At 41.5% G+C, this 24,878-nt stretch overlaps 1 protein-coding gene across 4 annotated transcripts in view; it reads left to right on the plus strand.

Annotated features, from left to right (window-relative positions):
- Positions 1 to 2,022: 2,022 nt before the first annotated feature.
- The window catches only part of setdb1b (SET domain bifurcated histone lysine methyltransferase 1b), a 35,257-nt gene continuing 12,401 nt past the window's right edge, over positions 2,023 to 24,878 (plus strand). For all 4 annotated transcript variants that reach the window (XM_036594446.1, XM_036594459.1, XM_036594454.1 and 1 more), the window contains exons 1-14: positions 2,023 to 2,236; positions 9,913 to 10,146; positions 12,073 to 12,236; positions 12,660 to 12,703; positions 14,524 to 14,833; positions 15,049 to 15,250; positions 16,739 to 16,812; positions 17,418 to 17,608; positions 18,136 to 18,265; positions 18,921 to 19,056; positions 20,287 to 20,394; positions 22,728 to 23,010; positions 23,744 to 24,096; positions 24,746 to 24,862. In XM_036594446.1, the coding sequence (XP_036450339.1) occupies positions 9,917 to 10,146; positions 12,073 to 12,236; positions 12,660 to 12,703; positions 14,524 to 14,833; positions 15,049 to 15,250; positions 16,739 to 16,812; positions 17,418 to 17,608; positions 18,136 to 18,265; positions 18,921 to 19,056; positions 20,287 to 20,394; positions 22,728 to 23,010; positions 23,744 to 24,096; positions 24,746 to 24,862 (2,342 nt within the window). In that variant the 5' untranslated portion in view covers positions 2,023 to 2,236; positions 9,913 to 9,916. The remainder of the gene's footprint in view (positions 2,237 to 9,912; positions 10,147 to 12,072; positions 12,237 to 12,659; positions 12,704 to 14,523; positions 14,834 to 15,048; positions 15,251 to 16,738; positions 16,813 to 17,417; positions 17,609 to 18,135; positions 18,266 to 18,920; positions 19,057 to 20,286; positions 20,395 to 22,727; positions 23,011 to 23,743; positions 24,097 to 24,745; positions 24,863 to 24,878) is intronic.

Consider the following 24,878-nt stretch of genomic DNA (forward strand, 5'->3'; position numbering starts at 1 on the left):
TATTATGTAAAATTCCCTTTAAGGTTTCAAAATGTACTGTTCCCTCCGGAGTATGTATACGGAAACTATGCTGCAAAAAACAGCCTGTTTTGGATTTAAGGTTTTTGTGATGTCACAAAAACCAGCACATTGACATATATCCAGCAGTGTTTAGTCCTGCCCATTCACTGTCAAGTTATGAAGAATGTTTCAACCCAGATTGCTTTTTGAATGAGTCACAATAAAGGGCGGCCAATCATAACAGAGATCATTTACATATATCAGTTATAAAGACACAGTAACAAAAACACCCTGTTCAGTCCTAAGGAATAAAGGAAGGTTGGGAAATAGTCATGTAAAAATGAGTTACGACAGCTTTTTGGCACGTAAACCCACAGAAATCATAAATGGACCTGTGAGAAAAATAAAATACAAGCAAATTGATAAATAATGGGATTTTAAAGGGATGTTAAGACACATAGGCCCCAATATAGTGTACATGTCCAATACCGACCAATCAAAATATTTTCTTATTAAAAAGTAGCCTGCCATTTTTGTTGCTGCACCAACAAAAATGCTGAGTGAGGAACAGTGAGCTGAATATCTCATTTAACTCTAAAATATCATTCAGCTTTTCCAACTTTAGCTAGAGTGTGACATTACTGCAGAGAAAAACTTGGTGGCCTACTAGTAGAGGAATTTTGTCCATATGTCTTGTTGTTTTATGATAAACAAAACATTCCTATTTGGTTTAAACGTCTTTAAATAGATGTACACTGATTTAAGGCATAGAGGTCTTAACAGTCAAGGTTCTCTTTAAAGGTTTTACATAAATAAAGTAATACAATGATAAACTGCCAGCGTTCTCTTAAGTACAACCAGAGCCAGTTTATGTGGAACCCGGCCTCTTCCTATTTCCCCCATTATATCAAAAACAGGACTGCGAAATGCCAGACGGCACCCGCAAGCAAGTCCTCAGTGGACGGGGAGTAAATGGAGCTAAATGGCTAAAAATGAAAGGTTTAAATATTTTCTAATCACTCGCCCAGAACTTTCTTTTAATTTTAGAAAGTAGAAGGATGTATTTCACTAAAAAAGCAAAGAAAACTCACCTGTATATTTCCTTTTTTCTACAGCAAAATTAAAAATGTGAAAAATAATTAAAATGTGTTATGCTGTTCTGTGTTTAGGAAATGAATGAGTTCCTTTATATTAAAAATGTTTAAGCATTTATAAAGTATGATTTTGCTCAATATTAACCCATTTATTTTGAACTCGCTCGGGAGCGCCCTCTAGCGTTTGCTCTGCTCCAAGCTTTCCGAGCTCAGACGCGCGCTCTCACGTGAACTGCAGACGGTGGGCGGGACATATCATCTGCCAATCACTACATGCCTGCGCTCTGATTGGTCAAAAATAACATACTTCGCCAGCTTATGGAGCTAAACAGTGACAGCCCACTTTCGTTCCGGAAGTAAAAATCCCACTCATTTTCTTCATAAACATTTATGAAGATATGTTTATAAACCCTTTATATAAAGGGTTTTAAGCACCCAATGGAACCAACAAGCAAGAGATATGTAAAGACATTATAAACATGTAATTGGGGCAGCAAAAAGGACAAAACGTCTTAAAAAACTTGGTTCAAAAAAGCAAAGGTACAAGACTGTAGGGGAATTCTACCAGTTTTTCAAAAATTCTTATTAAACATAAACACAAATTCATAATTAAGTGGGTGAGATGTCAACAAATATTACATATAAAACATGTAAATACAATGGCTGTGTGTGTGTGGTAGACATCATGACCCCTGGTTCCCATCATCACCACTGTAAAGAAATATGACAGTGTAAATTTCTCTACAATGAACCATTTCACATCAAACCACTTTGAATAATTTCGTTTACATGTCAATGATTCAATTCTGAAGAAATTTTGAAAAAAGGGTGAAATTCCCCTTTAACGTTTTTCATTGTAGAAATGAACTACGAATCCCACAAAGCACTGCGAGCGACGTCAACCAATCACTTTCCCTCCACTCCAAGCAGTTTTCAGCCAACTGTTTCCCACCGAGACGGCGCTGAGTGAGCGGGTTAACGAGACGAAACCCGGCCTGCCGTCTCAGTGTTTTTGTCTCAGATGGCTCTCCTACATAGCCAACTTTATTTTTTATAATCCTAATAAATAGATACGTTGATGTGATTTAAGCGCTTAGAACCAGAGCAATTCACCGAGCTGCTGTGGAGGTCGGGCTTTGTTGGTAAGCTAACTGCTAAGCTAAGCTGCCTGGCAACAACCTTAGCCTGTTTCTGCTAGAAGCTAAAGAATTGGTTAAAAATGCCATTTTTCCATCACGGTGTGCCGGATTTCAGTCAGTATTTGGTGGTTTAGAGTTGTTCTGTGCAGACCGGTTAATGTAAGAGCAGGAGTTCAGGGATAGTCTGTGCGAATGACTTGTGTGGGGAAGCGAGGCTGCACATTTGTGTGCACGTTAGCTGTAGCGGTTAGCCGTGGTAGCTGCTCTGTGTAGTGTTTGTTGCTGCAGGTTTAAGGGCGGTGCGTTACTGTGATCTGTTAGTTAGAACTTTCTAATGAACGGCGGAATCATTTGCGATCAGACCTGATTGGTGCTGGTTTTGTGGTCGTTAGCGTGTTGTGACGGGTGCATGGCGCGTCTGAATGGGATCCAATGAGTGCCTTGTAACGTGTTCAAACAATATCTATCTGTCTATCTACCTGTCTTCTATGTGTCTACCTGTTTATCTGTGTATCCATCATCTGTCTGTCTGTCTGTGTACCATCCATTTATCTGTTTATCTATCTATTCAACCATCCATCCATCTATCTGTCTGTCTATCCATCCATCTATTTGTCTGTCTATACATCCATTTATCCGTCTGTCTGTCTATCCATCCATCTATCTGTCTGTCTATCCATCCATTTATCCGTCTGTCTGTCTATCCATCCATCCATTGGTCTGTCCGTCTATCCATCCATCCATTGGTCTGTCCGTCTATCCATCCATCCATTGGTCTGTCTGTCTATCCATCCATCCATTGGTCTGTCCGTCTATCCATCCATCTATCTGTCTGTCTATCCATCCATCTATCTGTCTGTCTATCCATCCATCTATCTGTCTGTCTATCCATCCATTTATCCGTCTGTCTGTCTATCCATCCATCCATTGGTCTGTCCGTCTATCCATCCATCTATCTGTCTGTCTATCCATCCATCCATCTGTCTGTCTGTCTATCCATCCATCCATCTGTCTGTCTATCCATCCATCCATCTGTCTGTCTATCCATCCATCCATCTGTCTGTCTATCCATCTATCCGTCTGTCCGTCTATACATCCATTTATCCGTCTGTCCGTCTATCCATCCATTTATCCGTCTGTCCGTCTATCCATCCATCCATTGGTCTGTCCGTCTATCCATCCATCCATTGGTCTGTCCGTCTATCCATCCATCTATCTGTCTGTCTATCCATCCATCTATTTGTCTGTCTATACATCCATTTATCCGTCTGTCTGTCTATCCATCCATTTATCCGTCTGTCCGTCTATCCATCCATCCATTGGTCTGTCTGTCTATCCATCCATCCATTGGTCTGTCCGTCTATCCATCCATCCATTGGTCTGTCCGTCTATCCATCCATCCATCTATCTGTCTGTCTATCCATCCATCTATCTGTCTGTCTATCCATCCATCTATCTGTCTGTCTATCCATCCATCTATCTGTCTGTCTATCCATCCATCTATCTGTCTGTCTATCCGTCCATTTATCCGTCTGTCTGTCTATCCGTCCATCCATTGGTCTGTCCGTCTATCCATCCATCCATCCATTGGTCTGTCTGTCTATCCATCCATCCATTGGTCTGTCCGTCTATCCATCCATCTATCTGTCTGTCTATCCATCCATCTATCTGTCTGTCTATCCATCCATCTATCTGTCTGTCTATCCATCCATTTATCCGTCTGTCTGTCTATCCATCCATTTATCCGTCTGTCTGTCTATCCATCCATCCATTCGTCTGTCCGTCTATCCATCCATCTATCTGTCTGTCTATCCATCCATCCATCTGTCTGTCTATCCATCCATCCATCTGTCTGTCTATCCATCCATCCATCTGTCTGTCTATCCATCCATCTATCTATCTGTCTATCCATCCATCTATCCGTCTGTCCGTCTATCCATCCATTTATCCGTCTGTCTGTCTATCCATCCATCCATTGGTCTGTCCGTCTATCCATCCATCCATTGGTCTGTCCGTCTATCCATCCATCCATTGGTCTGTCCGTCTATCCATCCATCCATTGGTCTGTCCGTCTATCCATCCATCTATCTGTCTGTCTATCCATCCATCTATTTGTCTGTCTATACATCCATTTATCCGTCTGTCCGTCTATCCATCCATTTATCCGTCTGTCCGTCTATCCATCCATCCATTGGTCTGTCCGTCTATCCATCCATCCATTGGTCTGTCCGTCTATCCATCCATCCATTGGTCTGTCCGTCTATCCATCCATCCATTGGTCTGTCTGTCTATCCATCCATCCATTGGTCTGTCTGTCTATCCATCCATCCATTGGTCTGTCTGTCTATCCATCCATCCATCTATCTGTCTATCTATCCATCCATCTATCTGTCTGTCTATCCATCCATTTATCCGTCTGTCCGTCTATCCATCCATCCATTGGTCTGTCCGTCTATCCATCCATCCATTGGTCTGTCCGTCTATCCATCCATCTATCTGTCTGTCTGTCTATCCATCCATCTATCTGTCTGTCTGTCTATCCATCCATCTATCTATCTGTCTGTCTATCCATCCATCTATCTATCTGTCTGTCTATCCATCCATCTATCTATCTGTCTGTCTATCCATCCATCTATCTATCTGTCTGTCTATCCATCCATCCATCTATCTGTCTGTCTATCCGTCCATTTATCCGTCTGTCTGTCTATCCGTCCATCCATTGGTCTGTCCGTCTATCCATCCATCCATCCATTGGTCTGTCTGTCTATCCATCCATCCATTGGTCTGTCCGTCTATCCATCCATCTATCTGTCTGTCTATCCATCCATCTATCTGTCTGTCTATCCATCCATCTATCTGTCTGTCTATCCATCCATCTATCTGTCTGTCTATCCATCCATTTATCCGTCTGTCTGTCTATCCATCCATCCATTCGTCTGTCCGTCTATCCATCCATCTATCTGTCTGTCTATCCATCCATCTATCTGTCTGTCTATCCATCCATCCATCTGTCTGTCTATCCATCCATCCATCTGTCTGTCTATCCATCCATCTATCTATCTGTCTATCCATCCATCTATCCGTCTGTCCGTCTATCCATCCATTTATCCGTCTGTCTGTCTATCCATCCATCCATTGGTCTGTCCGTCTATCCATCCATCCATTGGTCTGTCCGTCTATCCATCCATCCATTGGTCTGTCCATCTATCCATCCATCTATCTGTCTGTCTATCCATCCATCTATTTGTCTGTCTATACATCCATTTATCCGTCTGTCTGTCTATCCATCCATTTATCCGTCTGTCCGTCTATCCGTCTATCCATCCATCCATTGGTCTGTCCGTCTATCCATCCATCCATTGGTCTGTCCGTCTATCCATCCATCCATTGGTCTGTCTGTCTATCCATCCATCCATTGGTCTGTCTGTCTATCCATCCATCCATCTATCTGTCTATCTATCCATCCATCTATCTGTCTGTCTATCCATCCATTTATCCGTCTGTCCGTCTATCCATCCATCCATTGGTCTGTCCGTCTATCCATCCATCCATTGGTCTGTCCGTCTATCCATCCATCTATCTGTCTGTCTGTCTATCCATCCATCTATCTGTCTGTCTGTCTATCCATCCATCTATCTGTCTGTCTGTCTATCCATCTATCTATCTGTCTGTCTATCCATCCATCTATCTATCTGTCTGTCTATCCATCCATCTATCTATCTGTCTGTCTATCCATCCATCCATCTATCTGTCTGTCTATCCGTCCATTTATCCGTCTGTCTGTCTATCCATCCATCCATTGGTCTGTCCGTCTATCCATCCATCCATTGGTCTGTCCGTCTATCCATCCATCTATCTGTCTGTCCGTCTATCCATCCATCTATCTGTCTGTCTATCCATCCATCCATCTGTCTGTCTATCCATCCATCCATCTGTCTGTCTATCCATCCATCCATCTGTCTGTCTATCCATCCATCTATCTATCTGTCTATCCATCCATCTATCCGTCTGTCCGTCTATCCATCCATTTATCCGTCTGTCTGTCTATCCATCCATCCATTGGTCTGTCCGTCTATCCATCCATCCATTGGTCTGTCCGTCTATCCATCCATCCATTGGTCTGTCCGTCTATCCATCCATCTATCTGTCTGTCTATCCATCCATCTATTTGTCTGTCTATACATCCATTTATCCGTCTGTCCGTCTATCCATCCATTTATCCGTCTGTCCGTCTATCCATCCATCCATTGGTCTGTCCGTCTATCCATCCATCCATTGGTCTGTCCGTCTATCCATCCATCCATTGGTCTGTCCGTCTATCCATCCATCCATTGGTCTGTCTGTCTATCCATCCATCCATTGGTCTGTCTGTCTATCCATCCATCCATTGGTCTGTCTGTCTATCCATCCATCCATCTATCTGTCTATCTATCCATCCATCTATCTGTCTGTCTATCCATCCATTTATCCGTCTGTCCGTCTATCCATCCATCCATTGGTCTGTCCGTCTATCCATCCATCCATTGGTCTGTCCGTCTATCCATCCATCTATCTGTCTGTCTGTCTATCCATCCATCTATCTGTCTGTCTGTCTATCCATCCATCTATCTATCTGTCTGTCTATCCATCCATCTATCTATCTGTCTGTCTATCCATCCATCTATCTATCTGTCTGTCTATCCATCCATCCATCTATCTGTCTGTCTATCCGTCCATTTATCCGTCTGTCTGTCTATCCGTCCATCCATTGGTCTGTCCGTCTATCCATCCATCCATCCATTGGTCTGTCTGTCTATCCATCCATCCATTGGTCTGTCCGTCTATCCATCCATCTATCTGTCTGTCTATCCATCCATCTATCTGTCTGTCTATCCATCCATCTATCTGTCTGTCTATCCATCCATTTATCCGTCTGTCTGTCTATCCATCCATCCATTCGTCTGTCCGTCTATCCATCCATCTATCTGTCTGTCTATCCATCCATCTATCTGTCTGTCTATCCATCCATCCATCTGTCTGTCTATCCATCCATCCATCTGTCTGTCTATCCATCCATCTATCTATCTGTCTATCCATCCATCTATCCGTCTGTCCGTCTATCCATCCATTTATCCGTCTGTCTGTCTATCCATCCATCCATTGGTCTGTCCGTCTATCCATCCATCTATCCGTCTGTCCGTCTATCCATCCATTTATCCGTCTGTCTGTCTATCCATCCATCCATTGGTCTGTCCGTCTATCCATCCATCCATTGGTCTGTCCGTCTATCCATCCATCCATTGGTCTGTCCGTCTATCCATCCATCTATCTGTCTGTCTATCCATCCATCTATTTGTCTGTCTATACATCCATTTATCCGTCTGTCTGTCTATCCATCCATTTATCCGTCTGTCCGTCTATCCATCCATCCATTGGTCTGTCCGTCTATCCATCCATCCATTGGTCTGTCCGTCTATCCATCCATCCATTGGTCTGTCTGTCTATCCATCCATCCATTGGTCTGTCTGTCTATCCATCCATCCATCTATCTGTCTATCTATCCATCCATCTATCTGTCTGTCTATCCATCCATTTATCCGTCTGTCCGTCTATCCATCCATCCATTGGTCTGTCCGTCTATCCATCCATCCATTGGTCTGTCCGTCTATCCATCCATCTATCTGTCTGTCTGTCTATCCATCCATCTATCTGTCTGTCTGTCTATCCATCCATCTATCTATCTGTCTGTCTATCCATCTATCTATCTGTCTGTCTATCCATCCATCTATCTATCTGTCTGTCTATCCATCCATCTATCTATCTGTCTGTCTATCCATCCATCCATCTATCTGTCTGTCTATCCGTCCATTTATCCGTCTGTCTGTCTATCCATCCATCCATTGGTCTGTCCGTCTATCCATCCATCCATTGGTCTGTCCGTCTATCCATCCATCTATCTGTCTGTCCGTCTATCCATCCATCTATCTGTCTGTCCGTCTATCCATCCATCTATCTGTCTGTCTATCCATCCATCTATCTGTCTGTCTATCCATCCATCTATCCGTCTGTCTGTCTATCCATCCATCTATCCGTCTGTCTGTCTATCCATCCATCTATCCGTCTGTCTGTCTATACATCCATCTATCCGTCTGTCTGTCTATACATCCATCTATCCGTCTGTCTGTCTATCCATCCATTGGTCTGTCTGTCTATCCATCCATTGGTCTGTCTGTCTATCCATCCATTGGTCTGTCCGTCTATCCATCCATCCATTGGTCTGTTCGTCTATCCATCCATCCATTGGTCTGTCCGTCTATCCATCCATCCATTGGTCTGTCTATACATCCATTTATCCGTCTTTCTGTCTATCCATCTATCCATACATCCGTCTGTCTATCTGTCCATTTATCCATCCATCCATTGGTCTGTCTGTCTGTCTGTCTGTCTACCCATCCATCCATTGGTCTATCTGTCTATCCATCCATCCATCCATTGGTCTATCCGTCTATCCATCCATCTTTTGGTTTATCCATCCATCTATCTGTCTGTCTATCCATCCATCTATCTATCTGTCTGTCTGTCTATCCATCCATCTATCTGTCTGTCCGTCTATCCGTCCATCCATTGGTCTGTCCGTCTGTCCGTCCATCCATTGGTCTGTTTGTCTGTCCGTCCATCCATTGGTCTATCCGTCTATCCATCCATCCATTGGTTTATCCATCCATCTATCTATCTGTCTATCTATCCATCCATCCATTGGTCTGTCTGTCTGTCTGTCTATCCATCCATCCATTGGTCTGTTTGTCTGTCCATCCATCCATTGGTCTATCCCTCTATCCATCCATCCATTGGTTTATCCATCCATCCATCTATCTGTCCGTCTGTCTGTCCATCTATCTGTCTTTCTGTCTGTCTATCCATCCATCTGTGCATCCGTCTATCTGTCCATCTATCTATGCATCTGTCTGTCTATCCATCCATCTATTTATCTATCTAGCTATTCATCCATCATCGTCTATCCATTGATCTGTCTGTCTGTCTGTCCTCTATCTATGCATCCATCATCCATCTATCTATTTATCGCTCTGTCTGTCTGTCTGTCTGTCCGTCCATCTATGTATCTATCTATCTGTCTGTCCATCTATCTGTCTGTCTGTCTGTCTGTCCATCCATCTCTCTATCTGTTTACCTGTCCGTCTGTTAAGTGCATCTCTGACTGCGCACGCATTTTTGTGCACTGAAAGGCTGAGAAACAGTCATCATTACCTCAACAGCTTTTTCTATAAAGGCGACAAAAACAAATACATACATATTTATAATATGGACATAAGGACAAATAAATACTTTTGTTTATTTATTCATGTTTGGTTACTAAATATGTTTTTTGTGATAGTAGTCATTACTGCCTCACACACTTAAAACACATACTGGCCCCGTCTGTTTGTCTGTTGTATTGTTTAAGTGCTATTTAATGATGTATAGCTTTGTAGCATATGCTTATAGCTGGTTGGAATTTCTCCACACAATGGAGTTTGATACTAGACTCTAAAACTAAACATCTTAAACATTTTCTGAAATAACATAATGAACTTCATTAAAAGTTTACCAATGGTTAAAGTGTCCAGAGACTTCTTAAGGCCACCTTATCTGTATCTTTGCCACATATAATCAAACTTTTTGTCCCTTCTGCTTTGTGTCAGAGTTATGGAGGTGGACGCAGGCTTGGGCTCAGGCCTGGAGATGGAGTTGGGTCCGGAGCTGGAGGAAGAGTTGGGGATTTCTCTGGACGAACTGCGGAAATGGATCGAGGAGCAGGTGGACAGTAGCGAGGCCGTCCAGCAGAGGAAAGCTCAGCTAGCCGAACTGCAGGAGTGGGTCGAACAGAGGGAAAAAGACATGGCCACTGTGGATACACTCTGCTGCACTGCTTCAGAGTAAGTAGTGTTGAGAGAAGAGAGCAAGATCTATAACAATTAGATCTGCAATAAAATCTAAGTAGGACTGTAGACTGTACATTAAACAATAAATCAAGGGAGTACAGAACTGAACCAGAACATATTTCAGTGGCTAGTACTGAACGTGTGGTGCTCCCCGTCAGTATAGCATGAAGCTCTGATGGAAACCGTAGACAGATGTGGTTTGGTTGTTAATTGAACCTCAGCCTGGGTTTTTCACAATACCAAATTTTGACGTTGATGCCGATATCAAGTGTAGTGTAACTTCCCAATACCAAGATACTCTGGCAGAAAAACCTGAATTCATATTGTTAATTGGACGCAACACAAAAAAATTCAAATTGTTACAATGTAAAAAGACAGCTTTTGAAAAGTGGATGATGTCCCCACCACTACATCGGTTGCAAACATGGCTACTAGCATCGTATAGTGGTGCTGCATTTGTCTCTAGAGTGAGATTTTCCAGTTTAAAGACCAGGATTACCACCTTCTGATGATGTATCTTGAAGGTGGGAGGATACTTTTCTGGGGACAGACTGCAGAGGGAAAGCAGATTGCTAACCAGGAAGCCCAAGATCTTCATGCTGCCTTATTATTGTAGAAACTGTCTACAAGTCTTCCTTACAAGGGAGAAAATAGCTCAACGACAAATGACAGAAATGGCTCGTCAGCCGAGGAGCACAACAACAAGCTAAAAGCTAAAGTTAGTAAAGTAGCTACCTGGCCTTCTAGATGCATTACCTCAGTTTGGCTCCTTTTCTTTGGCTGGAAGTGAAAAAAACGTGTCTCTACATCCACTGTGTGCTGAATAAAGACAGAATAGAATGATTATATTTACAATTAGGCGACCAAGGCAAGAGTTAATGCTAGCTTGGTTATATTTATTAGCCTGTAGATCCATGGCTAGAGTAGCAGTTGGTTGGTTGGTTGACACCACAGGGATTCCCAATATATTGCTGCCCTCAAATCACAAGTGAAAATACGAATATAAGCATGTTATGTTATGCTTTTAACTAGATTAATTATAAGCATCTGCTGCTTGTCATTTTGTTGCAGTAACGCAGAATAAACAGACTCTAATGACAAGTAAACAAAAAAGCCTTTTTCAGTGCTCGTCCATCTTGGTTCCGATTAAAACCACCTGAACCCAAATCATGTGCATAGTACCAGGAGCCATGTTTGGGGAAAATCAAAGACAGCATTTAATCAGAAGAACCTCATACCAGCTGAAAAGCATGGTGGTGGAAGTGTTACGGTTTGGGGCTGCTTTGCTGCCTCAGGGCCTGGCCAACTTGAAATGATAGAATTGACTATGAATTTTCTACCATAGAGGGCTTGAGGAGAATCTAAGACCATCTGTAAAACAAATTGAAGCTGAAGAAGTGGACCTTCCAACAGGATAATGATTGGGCAAAAAATTTCTCCCAGTAGATGTCAGAAACTGGTAGACAGTTATAGGAAATGCCTACATAAATTTGTTTCTTCCAAATGGGACAATACCAGTTACTGAAGCCAAGGGTGTACTTACATTTTCAGCAGATGAAAATGATTTTTTTTAATATTTAGTTAATTTTTTTTTAAATAATCAACTTTTTAAAATTTGCTCTATTACGTAATGTTTATCTATACATACAGTTTAACTGAAGATCCACATAAGTCAAAAAAAGAGAAACGTTTCATGGATTTCTTCGCATGACTGTGTTTTACTGAATAAAACTCTTCACTGGTATTCATTGGATATGCTAATGAGGGCATCTCTGTCCATATGAGTCAAATTAGCATGCACAACTCACAAAGAGCCTCTTCAAACAATGAACTGAAAGTATTGAAAGCTTGAGTATTGAAAAAGCACTCATCCTTCGGTTTATCAGTCTCTGAGGAACGTATATTGTGTGCGATTTACAGGTCAGTGGTCCAGTGCGAGACGCTGGTGAAAGAGCTGTACGGTAAAATGGGTCTGGTGTATCGAGAGAGCAGCTCTGAAGACGAGACCGGAGGCGAGGGCAGCGCTTCTGAGGTCATTGAAATTGACGACGATGATGACGATGATGTCATTGCTGTGGGCTGTGGTAGGTGGAATCAGGTTTCTTGGTTAAGGCTGGACGTGATTTGCACATGGTTGCCTTCCTCCAGTTCCTTTTCTTCATCTCATTGACCTGCTCTTCACCCAGCTGAGCTTTGTGGCTGTATTATATGTATAGAACATTGGTGCTGACTAGCTGAAGGAATTGTGGAGAGTAGTAAGATTACAAACAGTTGGCTAAATAGCAAACTAGTCCGGGTAAGGTCATCTAACATTAATGTTAGCTAGCATTTACTTACTGAAGTCATTTACACTCAGCATGTACATACAGCACGAAAATGATCACGTTACTGGTTAATGTTAACTAAAAGTATATGTTTGTGGTTGACTGGCTCATCAAAGGGGTGTTTTATTTCCTTTGAGCTCAATGTGACGTTACGAAACACTAATTGCACTAATTTCTCCACAGTGGTTCCACCAAAGAAAGTTGTAACACCAGTCAAAGAATCAACGGTAAGCAAACAACTAGTTGAAATAGATACAGCATGTTAAGGATGGGGATGATAGTTTGAATTTTGAGATATTAACTTGGCCATGGCCCAAAGTTTTATTACACACTTCTATAATCTAAGAATAGCACTTTGCATTAAGGTCCTTGTAGCTACTGTGTAATAAATCCTGTATTATGTTAAAAGCTACTTGTAGGTTTTACATGAGCTTTTGACAGAGCTGAGTCGAACTGCAGCTGCAATTGCAGCTCACATCAAAGGGAGATCAAATTTGGCCAGTTTTCCACTTACAACAGGTGCAGTCAATCAGAAAACACGTTTGGAGTCCATGCTTCTTTAGTTTAGACCTAAAGGTATGAGGATAATGTTGTGAGCAAACACTAGAACTCAGTAGTCACCCAAATAGCCAAAATCGTTTTTGTTAAAATAAATACCCAAAAGTTTTCTCAATCTGCTCAAACTGCATTTAGGTATTCTTCACCAAGCTGATCTTTTTTAAAAAAAAATGACTTATCTGAGCAGGGCTGTATATCAAAATATTTCAAACAAAAATTGTTTGTTGTTTGAGCTATTGTACTGTAAGTTAACTGGTAGCGTGTTCAGTCGCACACCTAAAACACAAAAACAACACTAAATCAACCACACAGTTGGTTTAGGATCAAACGTATAGGACCATGAACACTCAAACAACCATTTTCATGCTTAAGCTCTTCAGATTGATGGGGAATATGTTGTATATGGTTCTTTTTTTTCTTTTTTCTTTTGAAAAGGGTTCTGGATAACAGCAAAAAGGGTCCGGCTATTGTAATGATTTCAAACTTGTAACAGTCGAAGGAACCCTTTTTGGTGCTGTATAGAAAGGTTCTTTTTAAGAACCATATACAACACATTCTCTATCAATCAGAAGATTTCACGATGCGAAGAACCCTTTAAGCATGCAGATGGCTCTTTGAGTGTTCATGGTTCTATATAGGACCACTGTCTTTACTACAAAACCCTAGAAGAACCATTTAAGAGTATAGGCCTGTGTTGATAACAGAATCCTCTTATTTGTGTGACTGTGTGAAAAATATCCACAGTAAATGGTTAAACCGGGATTTTGAGACAGTTAAGTTTGAGATAGTTCCTAACTCTGACACCAATGTGGTAGCAAACTCAGTCATAGCAGCGAATTAAAGCTTAGTCCTTGTCAAATAAAGAGTGTAATAGCACAGTTTAGTAATTTTTTGGTTGTAGTATATAGTCATCTATAATTTGGCCCCAAAACTGTCACTAATCTAGTACAAAAGAACATAATTGGGTGAGGATGTTCTAAAATGTGCATCGTAAAATTGGTGGCTTTTTGTACCAGCATGATATCTGCCAGTGGCAAACGGTGCCCCGTCCCCAAGCACGGTTTACCAGTGCAGGATATCACATCTCCAAACATTTTTAAAAGTTTACTTATATACATGTGGGAATTTTAGTGTATTATTATGGTTTACATGAAATAGTTATTGCTTTTTGCCATCACTGAGGGTAACTGTTAACTGGACACAGGCCTGGCTACAAAGCTGCAAACCTTTTCTGTTTGCTTTTATTTTCCTAACAATATAAAACATTTTAATTAATATTGATCTCTTTAAATACTGTTCATTTGACAGTGTATTCAGATCACAAAAATGGCCACATGCCCATCCCTAATGCATGCACTTTCTAATAGAAACATATAAAGAATTATCCCGTTTTTACTCATGGCAGGTTGGTTTGTCGTGTGTGTAAGTTGTGTTTTGACTGAAGCTTTTCTTCTGTGTCCATGCGCGTTCCTGCCTAACGTGCATTTAGTTTAAGGAAGCATCTGCGGTTCTTCAGAGAACTTCACAACAAGTGCAGAACTTAATGCAGACGGTCACCAAGTCGGCCCCGTCCGGGTCCAATGCAATCGTCCCGCCTAAAGTGGTGGCCCCTCCCTCTCAGACCCGGGGCCCCATGATGAATATTCCAGCTGTGTTTGTGTCCTCGGCTCCAGGAAACTCGGCCACCCAGCCAAACCCGGCCCTCAAGCAGGACGCCATGAAGGTCAACATGAGCATTCTGGGTAAAAAACGCACCAAGACGTGGCACCGTGGAATCCTAGTTGCCATCAACTCAGTGGGTAAGACATGGACAAACATTGACCCTGGTTTTTTTCCCTGCTAGACTGTATGGAATTTTAATTAGTGAGCATTCTGGCCTATAACTAGCGTTTAGTATACTGTTTGACATGTAGGGAGGGCTGAATTCTGGAGGGCTGAATTAGGTCCTTTAGCCTCATCCTTTTTTTCTACCATTTGAAAACCAACAACTGATGTTCCTGTTGTCTCTGCACAGGCAGCAGCTTTAAGTACAAGGTGAAGTTCGAGAATAAGGGGAAAAGTCTGCTGTCTGGAAATCATGTGGCCTTCGACTATCACCCCACCCTGGAGAGGCTGTATGTGGGAGCCCGCGTCGTTGCCAAGTACAAGGATGGTAACCAGGTGTGGCTCTACGCTGGTATCGTGGCGGAGATGCCAAACAGCAAGAACCGCATGAGGTGAGGGCACCTGCCTCCTGTCAAATGTGGGCAAACAATGTGGTGAGGCAAGTGACATGGTCACCTTTTCCCCTGCCACCTTGTTTTTCATATTAGTAAGTAAATTTTGAATAGAAAACAGTTTTAAATGATTTTAAATCATTAAGAACATATAAAGCGTCAAAGGGAAAAATACAAATATGGCATACGCCCGTGGCTGTTCTATGTGCATGCCTATAATATTTTTATATTGGGCTGTCTTGTGTTGTGCTGCTGCTTTGATCAACAGCCCAGAATTTACATTTTGTGACATGTTCACCAATCAGGAGTGTCAATCAAAAAAGTCACTGTGATATCTCCACCCACTCTCTTCACCAAACGCCAGACTAGCTTACAGCGAAGGCTGAAGTGTCATTGTGGCAATGCAAATATTGAGATTCAGATTCAAATATTGAGATTCATTGTTTGGCCAAAAGTATGTGAACATCTGATCATCACACCTATATTTGTGCACAGGGGCTCAGTCATGCTGGAACAGGAAAGGGTTTTCCCCAAGCTCTTGCCACAAAGTTGGAAGCATATAATTGTCTAAAATGTCTTTGTGTGTTGTGGCATTAACATTACCATTCACTGGAACTAAGGGGCTCAAACCCTGAAAAACAGCCCCAGCCTATTATCCCTCCTCCACCAAACTTTACTGTTGGCACTGTCCATTATAGTAGGTAACGTTTTCCTGTATCCACCAAAGTGGCTCTGTGCTTTACACCACTCTAGTTGACGCTTGGCATTGCATATAGAGATCTTCTGCTTGGGTGCAGCTGCTCGACCACGGAAACCCATTTCGTGAAGCTCCCAATTCACAGTTCTTGTGCTGATGTTTCTTCCAGAGGCAGTTTGGAACTCTGTAGTGAGTTATGCAAGAGAGCACAGGCATTTGTTGTGCACTACATTCCTCGGTACTCAGCTACCCCACTTTTGCGTGGTCTCCTGCTTTGTGGCTGAGCCGACGTTGCTCAATGTTTTCATTTCACAATAATAGCACTAACAGTTGACTGTGGTGGGTCTAGCAGGGCAGAAATTTCACAACCTAACTTGTGGCAGAGAAGGCATCCTGTGACGGTGCCCCATTTAAAGTCACTGTGCTCTTTGGTACGAATCATTCTGCTACCAGTATTTGTCTATGGAGATTGTATGGCTATGTGCTTTATTTCACACACCTGTTAGCTGTGGGTGTGAATGAAACACCAGAGCTCAGTAATTTGGAGAGGCGTCCACATACGTTTGGACTTGTAGTGTATGTTAGATGTGGTCGTTGTCCAGGAATTCTTAGGTGAGAGTGGAGAACAGAGTGAGTGGTGGGCTCTGGAGAGAGCTGGTTAGAGAAGAAGAGAGGGCAGAGAAGAGAGCGGCATAAAAGGTGAAGATGAAAGAGGGTTTTGGGGCATTTTGTTGTGTAAAGGAGCGTAATAAAGGTGCGTTGATGGAACTAACAGACTTATGTTCTTTCAGGTTCCTCATCTTTTTTGATGACGGCTATGCTTCCTACGTGGGCCTTCCTGAACTCTACCCTGTTTGCAGACCCCGTAAGGCACAATCTTTTTACTTTTTTCTTTTTGTTATTTGTCTTACTTGGCAAATACATTTTTTTATGTACTTTAAAGCTGAAGTGCACAGAAAAGAGAATTCCACTGAAATGCCCGTTAGCTAGAAGAAGCATTTCCTTAAGCAGTTTTGTTTCCTGTTAGCTGAACAACCATAACATTAGCTGGGCTAACACTAAAGGTAGCCCAGTTATAGGGCTGTCAACATCAATTGTATTAGTAATCAATGAATTTTGACGATTAAACTAGTAATCAACAATAAAAATGTGCTTAAAGGATTATTAACATTTTATAAGACCTTCTTAAGACTCCAAAATACTTTACTGAAAAACATATAAAGGAATACTTTTAAAATACTTTGTATAAGGAGAAAGATGTAGACGTTGGCTAGCAGTTCTTTTGTAAAACACGGCAATGTGCATAGCGTTAAGAGAGTTAAGAGACATGGCTAGTAGACTAGACGTTGACTTGAATTCACCTGAGAATTGGTTCAAATCATGTTTAACTTCTGAAAATGTCTTCTGTTATATGCAGTTTCTATATATATATATGTGTGTGTGTGTGTGTGTGTGTGTGTGCTCAAACAGTGCAGAACACATGGGAGGACATAGAGGACGAGTCGTGTCGGGATTTCATTAGGGAGTACATCACAGCGTACCCTAATAGGCCCATGGTCCTGCTGAAGCCTGGCCAGATCATCAAGACAGAGTGGGAGGGGACCTGGTGGAGGAGCCGTGTGGAGGAAGTGGACGGCAGCCTTGTCAAAATGCTCTTTTTGGTCAGTCATGCATCACTTCCTGTGTATTTTTTTATTTTTTTTTTACCCTCCATTCTACTTTTGTGTATTGAGTGTATTGTAAAAACATAACAAATTAATAGTATACATTGAATTGTTTCCGCCTATTCAGGCTACAGAGGTTTAGCCCTGCCCTGACCATTTGTTTTGCCTGGGTATGTTTGACTTGTCCACGTATGCTCAGAAACCATGACTCAGCGGAGACTCTGAGTCCGCTTGAGAAGCTAAAGTGTGAAAACGCCCTTATTCTCACTTAGAAATTCAACAAAACACATGACTTCTCATTTCAAGGAGTCAAACTTTTCAAACTTTTCATATGACTGTGTGTGTTGGAATTACTTTTGAATTTCCATGGTTGTTTGTAGAGAAGCTGAGTGCTTACTGAGCTTTATACTCCACTGTGGCGTATAGAGGTTGTGTCCCTATTGACTGCACAGTGAGATGACTTTGAAATCTGAATGTTGTATCCTGCGTACATTGTGTGAGTGTTATTTGAATGCTGTGTGCAGGACGATAAGCGCAGTGAGTGGATCTATCGTGGCTCCACCCGCCTGGAGCCCATGTTTAACCTGAAAATAAGCGCAGCCAACAACCAGGATAAGAAGCTGGGTGCTCCGCAGCGGCCGCGACCCAACATGGGTAACTCGCAGCTCTCTGTGTACACGTATCTGTACATGCATGTGTGCTTGAAATGGGAACATGGGTGCCACTTTCCCCTTTACAAAAAGTGTAGTCAGTTAGTGTTTAGTGTCTGAAGTTTGAAGCAGCTACAAGGCAAATGTAGCTAATGGGGAAGTCAGTCAGTACCCCACCAGTTAAATCCTCAGAAAGTCAGTCAGAAATAATGTGAACAGAACTGTGAAAGGAGAAGACTGAGAATTATGTATGACATTGGGAATTAAGTTACAACAAAATGTTATAACAAAAGTTATAGTTAAGTTATAACAATTTATCGTATTTTAAAAGCATTACTCTTGAGGCAGATAATGTAAATAGAGAATTACAGAATATTATCATGTCATAACTTCTTGAAATTAAATAAAATCAGATTTTGGGAAGCAGTTTGTAATATTTTAATTAATATTGTGTGAGTTATCATTGTATATAAAATAAAGTGAATATGGCAAGTGATTCCATAATTTTGGATGGTAGTGTAAATTAGTTTTTTTAAAACTCTTTTTAATAAATATATATATATGTGTGTGTGTGTGTGTGTGTGTGTGTGTGTGCATATATATATATATTCCTTCTTTTCTCTCTCATTCCTCTCCTCTTCCTGTGTTTGTATGTGCAGGAGCACTGAGGGCTAAAGGACCTGTGGTGCAGTACGGTACTAATGAGAACAATGCACTACTCAATCGACCTCCAGGCCCCCATCCTATGCCACCTCGACTGCAGCCCCCTATGCTCGCACAGCCCCTCCGCATCGAGTGAGTACTCAGCTGCACTGAGACTACATTACTCTTTTCCACTGCAGGGCCAGACGACTCTGAGCACAGAAGGTACCCATTCCAGTGGCGTTTCCAATTGACACAAAATGTTTACAAACCAGGTTTTCTTGACATGGTTAGCTACCTGTGTTCAGGGCCACATAACCGATGGTGGAACCACAGCTCTTCACAGATTGGTTCTACGTTCATGTCGGGTTTAAATCACTTTTAGCGTTTCTAGCCCTTCTCCTCTGTAACGGCACTTTATTATCCTAATTTAATTTTTCATCATCATCATCATCATCGTCGTCGTTAACCACTTAGTCCAGCTAGGGTCGCGGTTTAATTTTTCATTTAATTTTTTTATTATCCTTATTTAATTTTTAATTTGATTTTTAATTTAACAATTTTCTCTTTTGAATCTATTGGTTTAATCATGTTTTTAATATCTGTTCTTTACTTTTTAAATGACTATATAAAATCTTGCCTTGTCTTATGTGGGTATTGTGCCACCACTTGGGTTATTTCAAGTCGAAAAACAATCGAATAAGTTCAGTTCGCTCACGTGGATGCCAAATAAATGAAAGCAGTGCACGATTTTAAGTCGAGCAATCAATATTCAAGATATGCTTCAGTAAAAGCTTTAATCTAACTGTGGTTTCTAAATGATAAACAGTGCTGCTAACCAGGAGGGAGGAGCTGGTTAGCATAGGCTAGACGTGCTGCCAACTCAGCTCACCACAGAACAGTAACAAAAGCTACATGGGCACAAGTAAAAGTAGAAGTTCATTGAGCCCATGTAGTGATATCCATCACAGAAGCGTGCCAGTTTTTATTGCTGTGCATCGAAAGTCCTGGGCATCAAGTTGTTTTTGTTCTTACTTTTTATGCACTTTCCAGATTCCCTGAATCTTTTGGTGATCATAGGAGGGTGAAATACCTAAAATACTTGGAATTTTGTTCTTCAACATTATGACTATTTGCTGATGCACCCCATCCTTGCTTATCAAGGTCCAGGTCTCTCCTGGATGCTCCTTTTAAATTCAAACATGATTACATCACCTCTTTTAAAATGTGTCCTGAACATTTTAACAACATGCATATTCTTTTTTTTAAAAAAGTGTTGTTGGAACAATTTCAGAATGAATGAATGTATGTTTACAAAAAACAATGGAGCTTTAAAAAATTAAATATCTTCGCTGTGTTTCTTCTGTTTCTGTCTCTTTGTAGGAGTCCAATGATTAAGAAGACCACATTTATTGCACCACCTCGGCAGGGCATGACCACTGACCTCCAGCTCAAAACCTACAGCGTGATTCCCCAAACTCACGGCCCCAGGTTGGCAGACATGTTCCATGTTTTCTGGAGTAGTTTGGCAAAAAAATCAAACTTTTTTTTTTTTTTTTTGGCTATTGCACCATAAGTGGATGAACCGGCAAGACTTGTTTTTGTGTCTTTAGTTTTCTTCTTTTGTTCTACACTGGTGCTGTGAGGCTAATGTAGCTAACATAGTAAATAACAGGATGTTACTGTGTCAGAAACCACATGAGGAAGTCTATTAGAGATTACTTAAAGACTCAACACAGTTTGAGACAAGTGTGATTTATGCAGTTTGTACTAAAGGCCTGATTAATATTAATACCCTCACCTGCCTGATTCACCCGCTAATTACGTCCGGCTGTGCTGCACCCCTGCCCGCAAAACCTAGCACTGTTTTTGCCAGCACCCACCTGCTTCAACCACACGCCATGCCCACCCGCACCCGCCTTTTTTGGGCTGTGCATGTGGTCCTCATCTCTTCGTGCTTGTGCTTGTTGTAATCCCGTCACACCTCCACACACCCAACAGCACAAATAAACGTTTTAGTGTTGCAAAATAAAAGTAAATACTTTTGTGTATTTTTAGGCTAATCAAAGCCACGTGAACTTGCACATGGCACCACACAATGAGCGTCACGTCACATGACAAGCGGGCAGCATCACAGCCCAAGGGGAAAAAGGAACAAAACAAACAAAACAGTGTAGCAGCTTGGCTTCACTACTAACATTATTTTATCTGTGTCAGCATCACATTTATTAGTTAATCACTCTAGAAGATACAAGTCAGCTGAAATTAATTTAAACAGAGACTGAGTCTGCGACACAGATTAAAAAGCTGAATGAATTGTCATAGAAAAATGTTTGATTTTATGCACAAGTTATTTACTGGACACTTTATAGCTTCATGTTTTTGCTCCTTGTGATTACTACCATGTTTTTCTCGATGCCTGTTTGCTTCTACAAACAGCCAGTAATTGTCAAACCTGTCCCACTCAGCCATCCACAATACCCGTAGAAGTTTTAGAGAATGCAATAAGATGTGGTTATCATCATTGGGAATCATTGCAGACCCCGCAATGCGATATCACAATACTTGAGTATCTGTATGATTTTGTTCGTGTTTAATTTGTAATTAAGTAAGATTTGTTACGTAATTCCTCCCAGAAACTTTTGTTTTAACCAGTTAATTGCACATTTTGTTCGTCTCATTTCAGTGTTTTTTTAATTGAAGCAAAACAGAACAAAAAGTAAACAATTCAACATGGAAAAAAAAGCTTTGTCTTTGCATTTACAACTTAAGCAGATTCTCTTGTAAGTTAGAAACAGTACTTAAGATAAGCTTTATTCTCACATATTTAGCAAATGTTTTCATCCAGAGCAGTATAAAATTATATATCTTGTTGATTTATCCAGTAAAGTGTTTAAAAAAAAAATTTATAAAAAATTCTGCAAATGTACATCCACAGATCTGTTGTCTTTGAATTACTTGGCTGTAGAAAATAAGAAATAACAATTGTGGAATGTGCAGAAATGTGGACGCCCTTATAGTTCTTAACTCATTAGGCCGTAATTGACTCATTAAGACTTGTTAGGCAGGTCAAAAATTGTCACTAGGAATTCTCAGCTGACATCAATTCCAGAGCTTAATAAATTCTCTGACTCTTCAAACTTTGTGTGAAACTCAACAGCCATGGCCTCCTTTAAGCAGCTAAGGATCTGAAAATGAAGCTAGTTGGTGCCTACAAAGCAGAAGGCTGTTAAACGATATCAAAGCGCTTTCAGCCTGCGATTCCCACTGTCTGAAATTTTGTTAAGCAATGGTAGTTAAAGGCAACTGTGGAAAGGTATGTTCTGGAAGGCCAATGAAGTTCAGATACAGCGTCTCATGTGCTGGCCAGCAAGGCAAAGCAAAACCCCCACATGACAGCAAAAAATTTGCAGAAAGGTTTCACTGACGCAGGAGTGGTGGTGGGCTGTTCTGTGAAGTGTTGCTTGCACAAACGTGATCTGAATGGAAGAGCCAATCATGCGACTTCATCACAAAAGTTAACATTTGAAATGCAAAGAAAAAACCTAGGTAAGCAGAATTTCAGCACTTGGCAAATGTTTAGAATGTTCACTTGGCACCGGTTAATTCAGGAGTCACAGTTCACCGAAGTTGAACTTGGTGTGACGTTGTGCACTCAAACTCTATTCTGCCTGGAAGTCTCGCAGAGTTTTGCTATTGCAAACGCGAGTGTGACTGGGCCTTATTCCAATAAACTGTCGCTACACACTCTCACTATTTCTCTCTCTCTCTCTCTCTCTCTCTCTCTCTCTCTCTCTCTCTCTCTCTCTCTCTCTCTCTCTCAGGCTCCTGCAGCCCAGTCCGGTGCAGACCCTGATGCCGTTGGTCCCGTCCCAGCAGCCCCTGCAGCCTGCGGTGTCGGTCTATGGCGGTGAGCGGATCCCTCAGGAGCCGTCCTATCAGGCCCCGAACGACCGCCTCTTCTACCTCACTCACACCTGCACTCCGGACTGCCTCAAACGCATCCGGCCCACCAGAACCAACCTGCACCGCGGCCGCAACCCCCTCCTCACCCCCCTGCTGTACGAGTTCCGCCGCATGACCGCCCGCAGACGCCTCAACCGCAAGGTCAGTCCAGTCAGTCACGAAACACATCCTGGCAATTTCGCTGGTGACTTGGAACCAATGACTGAACAGCAAGTCGAGCGACCTTTCTCTCTTTCTTTCTCTCTTTCTTTCTTACATTCTTTCTTTCTATCTCTTTCTTTCTTTCTTTCTTTCTTTTCTTTCTCTTTTTTTTCTTTTCCGTTCTTTTTCCATTTCTGTGTTCTTTCTTTCTCTCTCCATCTCTTTCATTCTTTTGTTCTTTCATTCTTTCTCCATTTTTCTTTTTACTTTCTTCTATTTTTTTCTCTTTTTCTCCATTTTTTCCCTTTTCTTTATCTTCTTTCTTCCTGTTTCTTTGTATTTTTCTTTCTTTTTTCTGTTTCTTTTATTCTTCCGTTGTTTCTCCATTTCTTTCTTTTTTTAATTTGTCTCTCCATCTCTTTCTTTCCTGTATTCTTTAATCCTTTCATCTTTCTTTTTCTTTTTCTGTATTTCTTTCTCCACCTATGACGTCTTTTTTCCTTCTCTCTTACACTTTTTCTCTCGCTATCTCTTTTATCCCTTTATTTTTTTCCTCTTTCTTTAATATTTCTTTCTCCACTTCTTTTTGTATTTTTCTTGCTTTTTTCCTCGGTTTTTCCTCTCTTTCTGCCTCTCTTTCTTTTCATTGTTTCATAACTTTCTTTGTCTCTTCCTTTCTTTCTTTATTCATTTCTTTGTTTTCTATTCCATTTCTCATCTTTCCTTCCTCCAGATGTCATTCCATGTCATCTATAAGTCTCCGTGTGGTCTGAGCCTGAGGAACATGGCGGAGATCCAGCGCTACCTCTTCCAGACGCACTGTGACTTCATCTTCCTGGAGATGTTCTGCCTGGACCCCTATGTGCTGGTGGATCGACGCTTCCAGCCTCAGAGGCCCTTCTACTTCATCCGGGACATCACAGTGGGCCGTGAGGACATCCCCCTGTCCTGCGTGAACGAGATCGATAACACGCCCCCTCCCAACGTCGCCTACAGCAAGGAGCGGATCCCTGCGGACGGCGTGTACATCAACACCAGCCCTGATTTCCTGGTGGGATGCGACTGCACTGACGGCTGCCAGGACAAGTTAGTGTCTCCGAAAAGTGAAGGGGACACGCTGACTGTGTTTACAAATCAGTACAGTCAGATGCTCTCTCAGTTGCAGAAGCTGGTGCTACGCTGCGTGATGTGATAAATCTTAGATAAATCACAATATAGATTTTGCATATTTGAATTAGTATTGATAATTATTCATAATTGTTTAATGGAGATCTTGTTGTCTCTAATTAACAGACTTTATAGAAGGGTTGACGTTATTAACCTTAGTCTATTTTAATGTAATAGGAAGTAATTTTGGACATAATTTTTATAGGATCATTCGTAATCAAATGCTCGCAGAATAGAAAGGGGAGCTGGTGAATTAACATGGTGTAAAAAAATTTAATATTTGGAATTTTAACACTGAAAAGAGCTCAGTAGCCCACTCTGCAAACTGTCCTGCTGGTTTATTCTATTACTAGTGAATGGCTAGATGACTTCTCACCGCCCCAGGTAGCAAGTAAAGTGCACACATTGCCACCTACTATCCTAAAATGGCCTCTTTTCAAATATTTTGCTTCTAATACTAAATTGAGGAAGAGTGGCATAGTTATTTTATAAAGTATACTTCAAATATACTATATTTTCAATATTATTTTATTTAATCTTATATTAATTGTTTTGTGCATGTGCGCAGGTCAAAGTGTTCCTGCCACCAGCTGACCCTGCAGGCTACAGGGTGTACTCCTGGGGGCCAGATAAACCCCAATGCTGGATACAATTACAAGAGACTGGACGAGTGTTTACCCACAGGGTTAGTATCTCACACA

The sequence above is a fragment of the Colossoma macropomum genome, unplaced genomic scaffold (assembly GCF_904425465.1).
Source record: "Colossoma macropomum unplaced genomic scaffold, Colossoma_macropomum, whole genome shotgun sequence".
Taxonomy (NCBI): Eukaryota; Metazoa; Chordata; class Actinopteri; order Characiformes; family Serrasalmidae; genus Colossoma; species Colossoma macropomum.